Source organism: Ixodes scapularis, unplaced genomic scaffold (genome assembly GCF_016920785.2).
Source record: "Ixodes scapularis isolate PalLabHiFi unplaced genomic scaffold, ASM1692078v2 PGA_scaffold5__190_contigs__length_132052651, whole genome shotgun sequence".
Classification (NCBI taxonomy): domain Eukaryota; kingdom Metazoa; phylum Arthropoda; class Arachnida; order Ixodida; family Ixodidae; genus Ixodes; species Ixodes scapularis.
The window spans coordinates 127,967,332-127,980,633 of NW_024609880.1; the positions used below are offsets into that span (position 1 = coordinate 127,967,332).

General features: G+C 42.8%; 1 protein-coding gene across 2 annotated transcripts in view; it reads right to left on the reverse strand.

Moving 5' to 3' along the window:
* Positions 1-1,031: 1,031 nt before the first annotated feature.
* The window catches only part of LOC8039358 (serine/threonine-protein kinase OSR1), a 68,058-nt gene continuing 55,787 nt past the window's right edge, over positions 1,032-13,302 (reverse strand). For both annotated transcript variants that reach the window (XM_042294113.1, XM_042294111.1), the window contains exons 3-18: positions 12,763-12,875; positions 11,921-12,029; positions 11,191-11,332; positions 11,015-11,070; positions 10,461-10,570; positions 9,806-9,907; positions 9,453-9,586; positions 9,207-9,255; positions 9,063-9,128; positions 7,278-7,388; positions 6,464-6,634; positions 5,551-5,654; positions 4,945-4,997; positions 4,628-4,696; positions 3,290-3,351; positions 1,032-1,683 (exon numbers count right to left, since the gene is read on the reverse strand). In XM_042294113.1, the coding sequence (XP_042150047.1) occupies positions 1,600-1,683; positions 3,290-3,351; positions 4,628-4,696; positions 4,945-4,997; positions 5,551-5,654; positions 6,464-6,634; positions 7,278-7,388; positions 9,063-9,128; positions 9,207-9,255; positions 9,453-9,586; positions 9,806-9,907; positions 10,461-10,570; positions 11,015-11,070; positions 11,191-11,332; positions 11,921-12,029; positions 12,763-12,875 (1,535 nt within the window). In that variant the 3' untranslated portion in view covers positions 1,032-1,599. The remainder of the gene's footprint in view (positions 1,684-3,289; positions 3,352-4,627; positions 4,697-4,944; positions 4,998-5,550; positions 5,655-6,463; positions 6,635-7,277; positions 7,389-9,062; positions 9,129-9,206; positions 9,256-9,452; positions 9,587-9,805; positions 9,908-10,460; positions 10,571-11,014; positions 11,071-11,190; positions 11,333-11,920; positions 12,030-12,762; positions 12,876-13,302) is intronic.

Consider the following 13,302-nt stretch of genomic DNA (forward strand, 5'->3'; position numbering starts at 1 on the left):
CCTTTTCACCCTGTTCTTTTACTTGGAGATTACCCTCATATACCATTTGAACATGACGTGCTTTATTTTATTCCTAGCACTGGCTTTTTACATCCATGATAATGACAAGCAACATCCCATTTTAACTAGAATGTGAATGAACAACCTATTTTGGTGCACTTTGGTCTCGGTAGCATTTTGCACCATAAAGCCTCCAATCATCATCATCCTGGCAAAATGCAAACAAAATGTGTGTGGTATGTCAGCAAACTGCTGGCACTAGCAATGCATGGCATATTGAATTGGTACAGAAGTTAGTTTCATGCAGAATAACCGTGCAACTATTTTAGGTATCATTATTAAGGCCTTATATGTCTCATCATTCAGCCGTCCTTCAAATTCCTCGAGCGAAAACAAGTCAGCGACACGACAATGAAATTAGGATGGCCATCATTGTGACTTTGCTGAACGTGAAGATTTCACACCACCAAGTTTATTTTCTTTAAGCAGAAATGATTAATGCTAGGGTATCAACACTTTATTCTCAAAATGTCTTGTGGGTGCCACCATTTTGCAGGCACATTTGCAAAGATGAGACTTCTGGAGAAGGGAAAAGAATATCCTGCAATTTCAGGTGAATATTAAGATAGCTGGCAACAATGATTTTCGACAATAAGATGGCCAAAATGTTACTCTAAGGCCGTGTTCCTAATCTTACTGGAAGGGATCCGAGTTACTCTGGCAGATCATGTTACCTGACAAGACAGAGCAACACTGGATGCTGATAGGTTTTCGAACACCAATGTACGAAACCTTTAACCTAGAGCGAGATTGAGTGAATTTTGGAACACTACCCAAGCATAGCTTATGAAGCAGCTTCAAGCATGGTCACTATATAGCATGGTGCGACGAGGAGCTCGCGCATAACCATTTTGTGGACCAATTTCAATAACTTGAAATTGCACCATAAATGATGCAAACCCAGACGGCAATGCAGCGCCGGTCTGCGACAGAATGCTCCGCCGCCGAGAATAAGCACATACGTGGACGAATCTCCTCTGAAAACTGTTTATTTTTTTGCATCTAGGACTCCCTCTGAATAAATTAAACTGACCACAGTGGCATTTCACCCGACATAAATGCTCCACGAAGGGGAGGGGGAGGAAGGGCTGTGAAAGGCAGCGGATCCGCGACTATGGTACACTTGCATACCTTGCCCCCTGGTCCGCACGGTCGCCGAGGGAACGCGAAAGAGACAGAGCCGCTCGTCGAAATGGGGAGGGTCTTGCAATGGCACAGGCGGCGGCACCTGGTCGCCGCTGTCGCGTCTAAGGCTTATACAAAAGTGCAGGCGTCTAGAGGATTTGTGAGAAGACGTGTGGCGCCACCGGTGGCAGTTTCCTGTATGTAGTCTCTCGCTCTCTCTGTCGCGTGGTTAAGCGGCGAAATTTACACTCTTTACAAAAGGGAACGATAGCGACTGCCGTTTTCCTCCTTTTTCTTTTTTGTGCGGGGCAGGTGACGGCGCCTGCCCCGTTGCGGCCAATTAAATAAAAAGGGGGTGGTGGGGTGTCTTGTGGGCAGCGCTGGGTTCTGCCAACTTTCAACACTTGCTCCGGTTTAGTCTACGATTGAAAGTTGAGCAAAACCAATGAGCGCCTTGTCGTCGGGGGCGTCGGGAGCGGCAGAGACGTCGGTCTGCTTCTGAAAGGGAAACCAACAAGATCCAGGATGTAGCCTCTCTCAACTCTCTGCGGACTTTCCCGGTGCTTTCTCTGACAGGAAATGCAGTGTAACCTCATTATAACAGACCTTGATAGTGATAAAGATTTTGGTCTGTTGTAAAAGGAGAATGCAGATACTCTTTCTATAGACTTGTGACTCGAGCCTGTTCTAACCAGTGAGACTGACGAAATGTAAATGAATAATAAAAAAAACTGGTTTATGAAAACTTACAAACTTTGAAACATAGTGATTTTTCATTGAGCTATACCGGTGATCATCATCACTGCACGCTTTGGGCAATGTGAGGCTTGCAAAGTGCTGAGTGCAATGAAGGCACTTCGCAAAATGGACGCCATCGTTCCCGAACCAAAGCCACATAATGTTCAAAATAATGACTGCTGTCAAAGTGCCCACTATAATGGAATGGTGAACTACTTAGAAAATCACTAAGATAGTTCGTTATATCCAAATGTACAGTACAACAAAATTTGTAATCAGCGAAGTTGGCTCTGTGGCATAGATAGGAAAACCAACCGCACTTCACAAATCGGTGTTATAACCGAACGCCTGCTGTAACCAGGTCTCTTATAAAGAGGTTTTGCTGTATACTGTAAACGACTTCATTTTCGCAAGGACCGAAAAATGGTCCCGCGAACAATTCCGGTAAAATGTAAACACACTGGAATCTATATTGAGATCCCACCGGGTCGCGAAAATCAGAACCCACGAATTATTCGAAAGCTTCAGCTTTGACCTAAATCGCGAAATATTCAGCCTGCAAAAAATAAGTTGTTTACAGTACGTAAATTAGTAGAGATTAAACCACATTTTCTCGAAGTAAGACCACTATGTGATGTCGCAAGACATTCCCTGGCCCTAAAGATAGCCCACCCTTGAAATTGTGTTACCAGACAATTTGCACAAAGGTGTGGGCAATATGAGATTCGACAGCCACAGTGATTGTTCTTTTGGCATTTTAGAAGGCAAGTGAATAAGCAATATTCTTTCTTTCTCTCCCAACTAATATGGCATGTTTATTTTTATTCAGTTGCACGCCGAAAGATGGCCTACTTAATCTTTTCCGGCCCATTAAATTTTCTTAGGGGCCGAACTATTTTTTGAAATATTACAGTAATTCTTAACCCGCAGTGGACTCGCACAAGAAGTGATGGCCCATCTTCATAAATGCCATGAGTACACATCAACATTTGTAGCAGCCGGCTTTTCTTCTTGTCTAAGGAAATGTGTCACGAGCATTTCCCCTTTTCCCATCGACATCTTGTAAACGCCGAGATGGGGAACGATAAAAAAACGGACGAACACAAGAAAAGATTTTGTTGTGTTCGTCCATTTTTTTTTTATTGTTCCATATCTCAGGGTTTACAAGATGTCGATTAATTACCAGCTCGCCTGCACTCTATCACTGCTTACAATTCCCATCTAATCATTACAACAAGAACTAAGAAAATGTGGTGTTGTAAATTACATATTTACAAGGCCATTACAGTAAATCCTTGACCCGCATTATTTTGCTCTCCAAAGCGATGAATCACAATGCAAGAATGAGGTCCGCCAAAAATCTTACCAAGGCAAAAGTGGTGGTCTTCATGGTGGGGTTATCAATGAGCTTCTGCAGGTTAGCGGCCACTGAGAAAGAAACGGAGAAACACATCTTTGAGAATTATGGTCCCCACAGCAAGTCATTCAGACTTAACATTTTCATTATGCCACTCTCCTTTTGTATCATGTTTCACAAACCAAAAAAATTATGTTTATAAATATAGTTTTTGCAGGAAAGACTTTCTTCAACTTGACTAAGGTGATAGAAGTGATGTATGAGGTGCTATAAAGTAAAAACCTTGTTTGTTTCGCCTGATTTTACAACACCGGGGGAGGTTGTTACTACTGCAAGCATATCGCGAGTACAGTCGGCCACAGAAGTTTACAGACCACGTGAGCCCTGACAGCGCCGGGCGCCGCTTTGCTAGCCGCCGAGGGCCACAATGCCGCAGCTGTATCTCGGTGGCGCAATGAGTGACAGAAGCCGCGATGTCAAGTCTATCTCTTGCCGTCCAGCTTTGTATCGTTTTCCCAGCTCGGTGCCCAGGAAAACAGCTATTCTGCCTTCCTTTTTTTTTTCTTTGTTTCAGAAGTTTTTTAAGTTTGTCTACACTTTCTGCTCCGTCAACCAGGGACTCAAACCGTAACTGAAAACCGCCTAGGAACTAAACTTTTTCAGTAACCATAACTGGAGCGAAACCGTTATTTGAAATTTATGAAAACCGTAACCGTGAATTATTTATTGGTAACCAATATTATCCGAAAAATGAAAATATTAATTTTTCTCAAGAATGACATCGAGGAGGGATCTTGAAATGTCATGGCTGTTTGACAGAGTTACCATCAGCAAGTGGTGCATCTCATAATGCATTTCCGTTCAATCTGAATTTCAGATTAAGAATATTTAGTTGGAATCAGTAATCATAGTTATAATGGAAAGTCTCTATTCGAGAAAGTTCGACTACGGTTTGACTGGTATGCACATGCGCAACGGGCTGGCTCAGTCGGCTTTGTACTGGATGGCGATGAATAAATCATGGAGTCAAACATTCTACTTTTAGTAAGGGCAGTACTGTTTGGTTGTTGTAAAAATATAGCGAGAATAAATTATGTTATTAACTTTAAGTTATTAGAATTATGCTCCACTGACTGTAACTGTTTATAAAATAAAATATAGTAGTGAACAGGTGTAGGAGCTAGAAATCTGTGTGACATTTAACCAATTGGAAGTACCAGTGGCGCAGCAAGGAATTATTCTTTGGGGGGGGGGGGGTTGATTCTAATTTTGCGTGTAGTATACACCGTCACTACTGTAGGCATTGTACCATTATAAGAGCCATTTGCACAGAAGCTGTACACTTACCAACCACGACATCCTTTCCGTCTACGAGACCAGCTCCCTTGAGCTCAGATGCAATGCCGTCCGCCGTGTCTGAAATATCGTTAAAAAGTACAGTGTTATGCATTTGTAAAACCTTTAAAGTCATCGTAGGAAAAAAGTAAGTCAGGCTAGTTGGATCTACTGTGCCAATTGTTTGGCATACACTCGCAAAGATTAGCCTTTTGGAAACTGTTAGCAATTTAAATGTACAACTGGTATGCTGGCCTTCTTCATTAAGTGTTGGTAAATTCTGTAGCTTATGAGAACTACTATCCTTCGCATTTGTTTTGGTTACTCACCCTTGTCACGTGTGAACTCGAACCTGATGTCGTTGAGCTCTTTCCTTTGGTTCCTGAAACCGAAATAAGATGGCGATTACTCTATCGGATTGTTTGTAGCTGCTTTTCAAAGATGTTCAAATAGCAATACAAAATTTCCTCTTAAAACATTTGATAAACTATCTACAATACACTCTTTGGTAGTCAACCGATGATATATAAATTTTTAAAGCATCGATGTCTGCACATCTCAACAGCAACGTTCATTATCTGAAGTATCTCAGTCTAATCTATATGAATGGCTTCGCAACAATGTGTAAATGCAAATATTTACTAAAGATAAAGCTCTCCTTTGTGTAGATATGTTCCTCAGAACAATGGTATGTTTTCTAAGAAATGTGCAATTGGTACAACACAAGATAGAATATACAAGATACAATTTCGACCAGTCCATATAGATCTGATTCTATGAATAAAGCATCCTCTCACTTAGATGAGAGCTAGATCTAAATTCCTTAGTGATACTGCCCACTATGAAAAGATAGTATCACTGTGACAGTTGGCAACACAAACAAGTTGCACCTATCACTTCACCACGCCACTCACGGCCCAAAAGCACATACTCACCTTATCCTGAGGACAAGGTTCATCGTTTCGGTTGAGATTACTGCAGAGGGGACAGCCGGAGGTTGGACGTCATTCAGCGCAAGCTCAGCAACCGGTGCGGCTGGCTGCAAACAAATTGCATCCTTCTATTCGTCCGCCCTGTAGCACAGCTAAGGGCACTGAAGACCCAGCATGTTTATTCCATTTAAAGGCAAAAGGACCACAGTGAGCCGGTGTAAACATCAGGCAATGCATTCCTCACACACTATTTAAGTAAAATTACAGCTGACACACAAGAGCCAGCAGGGAGAACCAGCATAACAGCTGCAGAATGAGAAAGGAAACTGGAGTAAATGCAGCTTCATGTAAAAGAATATCAAACTTCTGCACGGAGCATGACAAGATATGAAAGAATAATATATTTTTGCGAAGCTTAACATTGGTAAACGTTGATGTGATAGAACGGGGCTTTTCTTCTCAAACATTTTGAAGAACCCCTCCCAGTCTCGACACTGATGCACCAAAGCAGTGCAGACACTTACGGAGATTGTTAACAATAAGAGAGATTTATAATGTGTCTTGTTTTGCCCATAGATATGCACCAATGGGTGGCTGAAATCCACCAAAAAGTTGCTTTATCTGGAAATGCACGTTACTCAGGGGCACGGACAGTCGAGAAAGTTTGGGAGATCCATGACGACGGTCTGGGGAACATTCTCCGGAAACCCAGTTTGGGAACGCATGCAACAGAATGTACACTTTCTAATGTAGTGGAGGAATCTTTCCAATGCGGGTTAGGCTACACCTTTACATTGGATGCTTCGTGCAAGTATATCACATGTTCACTCCTCCATAAAAAGAATCAGCGTTAAAGGGGAGCAACGGGTGGAACCACGAAGCGGATGCTACGAGAGAGAGAGACTTTGAGACGCACCTGCTGGGGTGGGAGACTGGCGGGCACCGCGCCCGACGCAGAACCACCCGAAGAGGTGCCAGAGGTGGTGGTGGCGTCGTGATCCGCGGGCACTGCGTTGTCGATGGCGCTGTCCGAGGAGCTCGTCGATTGGTTCGCCTTCAGGATGGCTTCATCTCTCGCAGCAAGGTCCTGCATTGTATAACAGCACTTTCCCGTCGAGCAACCAATCGCCGAGTAATGCAAAACTGTATGACTTTAATGTGTAGAAGGCTTTTCATCAAACCCCCCCCCCCCCCCAATTCCAGAAATTTCCCCGCTAAATTTAATTGAAAAAGTCTTGTCGCTCGACCCGACGTCACATGACACCACAATTTGACACTGCGATGGCACGCGACATTAATTTCTGCATTAATTGTAGCAATAAAATGAATGTAACACGTGACCTATTCGCCAATTCGATTTCCCCGCTAAATTTAGCGGGGAAATTGGCACCGTGTGACCTACACATCAATTCGGTTTCTCCGCTAAATTTAGCGGGGGAAATTGATGTTACATGATGCAATGACACGGTGCTGAGCCGTGGTGTAACTTGTTATTATGACGTCGTGAGAATTAAATTTTCCAGCCGACTTTAGTGGGGATATTGATGAGCAAGAGGCTCTTCTTCTCTCCCCGTAACAACAGTTTTTATGTCAAAACAAATTTAGGCCTCTAAAGATAAAGGCCGCTGCCAAGTTATTTTTCATTTTCGGTGCACCTTTAGGTTTCGGGTGTTGCCAAAGCGCCGCAACTGTCGCGACACCTCGGCGACACTTCGTAGGTGAAGGCTCACCCGTTCGTCGGGCGAATCCTCGTCGTCCTCGCCGTCGGACCAGACCCAGTCTCCCGTCTCCGTCCGGTGTAGGCGGCCACTGGTGCCGGGGACCCTCCGGCTGTTCTTCAGCTGCAACACGAGTCGTCCGGCTGTTGGGCCACCCCCATCCTCCCCCCCCGCCTGAGAGCGCCCCCCACAACCCAGAGTGAACCTTTTTCCTCTCAACAGCCAGGAAAGGAGGACCCCTCCCCACCGTTTGTAGAAGCAAGGGTTTTAATGGGAATCTTCCGTCACTGTGCTAAGGGCCTGCGCGCGAAATGCACCTTCTGGAAGGCAGAACATCCTGCCGATTTCCTCCTCTCCCTAAATGCGAGGGAAGAAGAAACTAAGAGGGGTCTACCCCGTCTCCCGCAGCCAGACAATGAGGGCCTCTCCCCACTGTTTGTAGAGTCGAGGATATATCGTTGAAGAATCCCTGTCTCTGCGACAATTACAGGCCCATATACAAAGTCATCTTCTGCAGTGCAGATCTTTCCACCTTCCTCATCTCCTTGGCTTGGCATCCTCTCCACTTCCGAGGAAGAAAGCAGAAGTGAAAAGCACGAAGTGTGTGCAAAACTTTAAGTACCTTCAATTTTTATTCCTCCGAGAGTGTTCTCGGTTGTTTTTTTGCACAGTAGTTTAAATTTAGAGTAACCTAGACTCCTACACTTCAGGATAGGTTGCACGAGGAATGAAAAACTTCTCTTATGTTGTATATTCCTGCATGGTGATTCAGATTTCCCAGTACCACCAAATAAAAAAAAAAATTAATCCTCGAGAATGCATGCAACGAAATTTGAGCCAGTAGACCTCCAACTAGAAACAAGCATTTTGAGAAGCACTTACAATACCATTTTTGCTCAGCAGAACTTGGTCAGTGACTGGAGGCAGACATAGTGTGCTATGGGCTAATGCACTCTACATATACAGTATGAAGGGACCTCATTCCCATTCATTTTCAAGCATCAATAGTAATGGCAACTTAAGAATCCTGCACAAAACAAGCTTGTGATTTCGCCTAGCTGGGACACAAGCCAAATGCTGTGTCAAGACAATCTGACTATCGGCATTAAACTTTCAAGTAGACATGTGCCCTCCTGATATTGACAAGCGGCTCATGGCAGCATGAATTTAAAAATACAAAGTCACTGTCATCCTTCGCAACACCAACAGGGTAGTGCAACATCTGGTACAGTATAATACCACTAATGGAATGGCAAGCACAACTAGAATTAAAGGGAATAAGACAATCTCAAAATCCACCTTAGTGCCCCGTTAAGTATCAACTCATTTAATCAAAACATGCATGCCGATGTTGTTTTGAGAACATTGGCGCGCATGTTTTGGGTGTCGCCAAACATGACGATGTTTGGCGACCAAAAGACAATGTTTTAATGTTCTCGCACAACTCAAGCTCTAATGAGCACAACTTGTTATCTACTCTTTGAATGTTCTCTAATTATTCAAATACCCAAAACCAGCAAACATTTAAAGTCGCATGCCTATGCCCTTCAAGGACACCTCCATGAAGCCTCTTACATACCAAACTGTCTTTTAAATTCAAACACCATATTAAATGAGTAAGGGTCACAATTGCCCCAGAAAATGCTGATAACAATAAAGATGACTGTACAGATAGAATTCTGTAGTGCAACTTCTCCAAGATGTCAAGGTCATAGAGCCCTCGTCTGAATAAGGAGTCCATCTGATCTTAGTATAGACATCACCAGAAGGCACAACTGTATTATTTTCCAAGCTTACCTTTTGTGCTCTTGCCTCTATCGTAGGGGCACACGTCAGCAGGGTTTGCATAAGGTACTTCCGATCCTGCAACAAATCACACAATCAGTTTCGAAGACGTGAGTATGTGCATTTATTGTATCAGATCTGAAAACAAAAACTTACCTTGGCTTTCTTAAAAAACTGGTGCTTCAAGAGCTCAGTTGCTGTAGGCCTGCAAAGGCAAAATACCGCGTTCAGTGCATGTTAGAAGCCACCCACACAATTCTAGCATTCACAAGAAAGAAAGTGGACAACCAAGCCGTCGTCTCAAGACTGTTTGCGTCGTCCACCTTTCCTTCTGTGCCTCAGTCACCAGAGTTTTCGCTCGACTTGCCGACATTACACTGCTGGTTTCAGTAAGCATATTACCGCTTGGTGGGATCCTTCTGAAGGCACTCGATGATCATCTTTCGGATGGACTTGCCGTAGTTTTTGTACTGATCCTTGTCGTCACTTGCCATCTCAAGTGTCGGAGGATCGTTTTGCAGGGTTAGCATCAGGACCTGCATAGACACAATGCCGGCGCACCGCATTGGTTAATTTGCAAATGTAAAAGTGATTGCCAATCACATAGTAGTGCCTCATAGTTGAGGAGGAAACAACATTTTGAGCAATTCGTCTCGTTTGTGTATGACCAAGTATGTACAAATGGGAGTGATGGTGTTTATGGTAGTGTGTGTTCCAGTGTCCACACGGAATGAATGAGAAAGAACAAAACTCGCCTTCATCGGCGGATACTTGTGGTACGGAGCTGTGCCAGTCACCAGCTCGATGGCTGTAATGCCAAAGCTCCAAATGTCAGCCTTGAAGTCATACCCTGTCACCTGTGAACGAAAGGATGCCAAATGTCATCCTGTCATGCTGACCTTGAAATAAAAACAAAAAAAGGGGGGGGCTAGAGGCTCTTGTGTGTTTGCCCCTTTGGTGTTCTGCAGTCTCACAATAATAATTAGCTTGCCTGTTCCTTTTTTTTTTTTATTCTCACTATCATCTTTGCAAGTTTTACAGATCGCTTCTGCATGCAGAAACAGACTAAGTGCACATAGTGCTTATCATACTCAACTCTAATGTGTACCTTTTCTTGAAAAAGAATATACCTTAAAGCTTCCTGCACATTACAATCAGATATGAAAATGAAATTTTTGGGGCAGGTCAGAACCATTATTCTTGGTAATAAAAACTGGGTGTCCATTAGAATTGGGGACACTTTAGAATCGGGTATATGGTGACTGCTCTTTTTTTCTTCATGGCCTACAGCATGCCTATTATGTCAGCACTTTTTTACCAAATGAAAAAAGGTGCTGCTCTATAATACCACCTAAAAAAAAGTAAGAAATTGGTTGAAATGGGCTATTCGAGGTCCCGACAGCCCCGTACCTGTTCCATGACTTCTGGAGCCATCCAACACGGTGTGCCCACGAAAGTGTGCCTCGACTTTTGCCGAGAGAGATCGCCACCAGTCGCCAGCCAAGAGCTCACACCAAAATCTTAGGGATGAGACAAGCCAAGACGACCAGATAAGCAGCGAGCCACAGGTGTTGCACACACCTCCCCTCTCTGAACACTTCCGCATTAAAATCGCCCATAAACCTAAACTTTTGTGACAATACTGCATACACTACAGAGAAACAAAAGCTGAGTGTGTCTCATTCATACTTATGCATCATTGCACGACTAAAGGCTGCTTTCAGTCATTTGCGTTCTGACCGATGTGAGTCTGACCGACCGCATTACAACCACTTGTGGACGACAAGGTGGTTGTTATGGCAACCAAGGTCTATACAATGCGTCCTAGCCAACCTTTAGGCTTCTATTGTGCTTAACCTTAAAAGACATTTTATGTAAGAATCTCAAAGCTGGAGGAAACAATGCAAACTACCTTTGAGAATGTGCAGTCAAACCAGTTTTTAGGAAAAACGAAGAACTCTGACCTGCAATCTGCACTGCACCATCTTCGCCAAGAAGGATGTTTCCAGCCTTGATATCTCTGTAAACAAGCACAAGCAAACTTAAATGTATTCAAATCTCTTCCATCAAAAATTGCTTGTCCACCCACAAAGAGGCCGAGCATGAAGAGAAGTTCTCTTTGGAGATGTTAAAAGCTCACCTGTGAATCTGTCCGTTGTTGTGGAAGTATTCGAGACCTTTGAGCACCTCTTTGAGGACAGTGGCAATGGTGGCTTCGTCAAAGACGCCATGTTTGCAGTCCTCGGTCTTCATCTTGTGCTTTATGATGTCTAACAGGGACCCTGAATATTGTGTAAGTAAATCATTAGCATGACAATTAGATATTAAAAAAAAATTAAGAGGTATGTGTTTCACATGTTAGTGCTTCACGGTACTTGCACTGCCCTTGCTGTAACGTTTTACATAGAAAACTAATCAGTAGTTGTCATACTTACGATAAAAGGCACTTATGCATTTTTTATACAATGTCTCGGACTTCTAAATGTAGCACATGTCACAAGAATTTTTCTTTTTTAGATTTAGTATACAAAAAAGATTTCACTTAAAGAAGTGAACAGTATAATTGAATCATTTCCTTGTTTAAATTTTGCATGGAAAGGCAGAGGCAAGCAGTTTCCCAAAATAGTATATTTCAATCACCAAATTTTTTTTTTTTTTGATGGTTAGAGGACAACATAGAACACTTGAGAAAACTAAAACATCTCCACAGGGAGATTGTTTTTATGACGTAGTATCACCATCTTTAAACAAATAACACAAAACCAAACTAAAACAGATAAGTACCAAAGACCTTAGTCAGGCAATGAATGCCAACGCTGTTAGTTTATCAGGAACAGAAGTCCCTTTCGACAATCACAAACATGACTCACCTCCTGAGAGCAGCTTTATCACTAACCATAGCTCTTCCCTCACCACAAACGAGGTGTGATAAGTCACCACATTTTCATGGTGGCATGCACTCATGGCCTGGATCTCTTTCTGTACAAACGAAAGATAAAACATGCTGTACTACTGGGCACTGTCCATTGTTTCCTTGACACTTGAAATGTGGAACAACAGGCCCGAGGCACAACAATACGAGAATGTGACACAAACTGGCAAGCATACATGATACATGTCAGCTTTCTTTAATTAAAGTAAAAACAAAAAGAAATCACACCAAGGCTCTTCCGCAAAGTTACCAGCTGGAGCCCAGAATACTCTATGATAACCTTTAAAAATGGTGTTTTCTGTTTTAATTATGCTTTTTTCTTAATACTTGTTTACTATCAGGTGTTCTTGGTGTATTCGTAATAAGCAATGAATTTCTTTTTTCAAGCTGTTGTAATCGAGAATGCAAATTAGACACAGGAAAGTGCCACACCCGACACAAATATATAACTAGCCATAACTTTCAAAAATGAAACAACAGGGTAAGAGCAAACAATGCCGGGCAAAATCAGGTGTAATGTCTCAAAAAGAATAAACCTTTGATTGACCAATAACGACATGCAGCTCATACGTGAGAAAATGTTGCATCTCACGGAGATGCAACTCAAAGCAACATACACTAATTTGTTTAGAACTCGGTGTGTTTAATAACCCTAGCCTACTTTACAGCTGCAGGATAAACTATCCCTATTACCTAGTTCGGAACACCAGGCTGCCAGTTCGTGCCTCTCAGTCTTGTAGAATGGAAAAGCAAATGGTGGAGGAAACTTATGACACTGACCAGGAGTTCCTCCATGCTTGTGTTCCACTTCTCCAGGTTGATGCGCTTGATTGCACATCTTTCTTTCCTTGGCTTGCAGTATGCGGTGTGGACGGTAGCGGTGGCACCAACACCTGATGCAGGTAGACATGAATTCATGAACTGCCCGTCGACGAGCCACAACATGAGTCAATATACCATATCATTGGTGCTTCCTTAATGAAATTACGAAAAATATAATAAGCACCTAACTTTCGTTGCAGTGAAAGAAAACATAGTCTGGACCTAATTTTAGATTATTGAGACAGGCTCACAATCGTTAAAATCAGGATTGACGTGTTGTATCAAGCAAAGAAAGTGTACATGTAAATGTTAATTGGCATGCTGTTGAGATATTAATGCTGGAAAATAATTTAAAAGGTACATGCAACAAAGCTTTAGCAGTCAATGCTGATGCATTACTCAATTTGTTTCATTTTACAATCATGCAAGGTAAACCGTAGGGCGGCTGGCCAATAGACTACAGTGCAATCCACTAATGATGCCACATATAACAATATA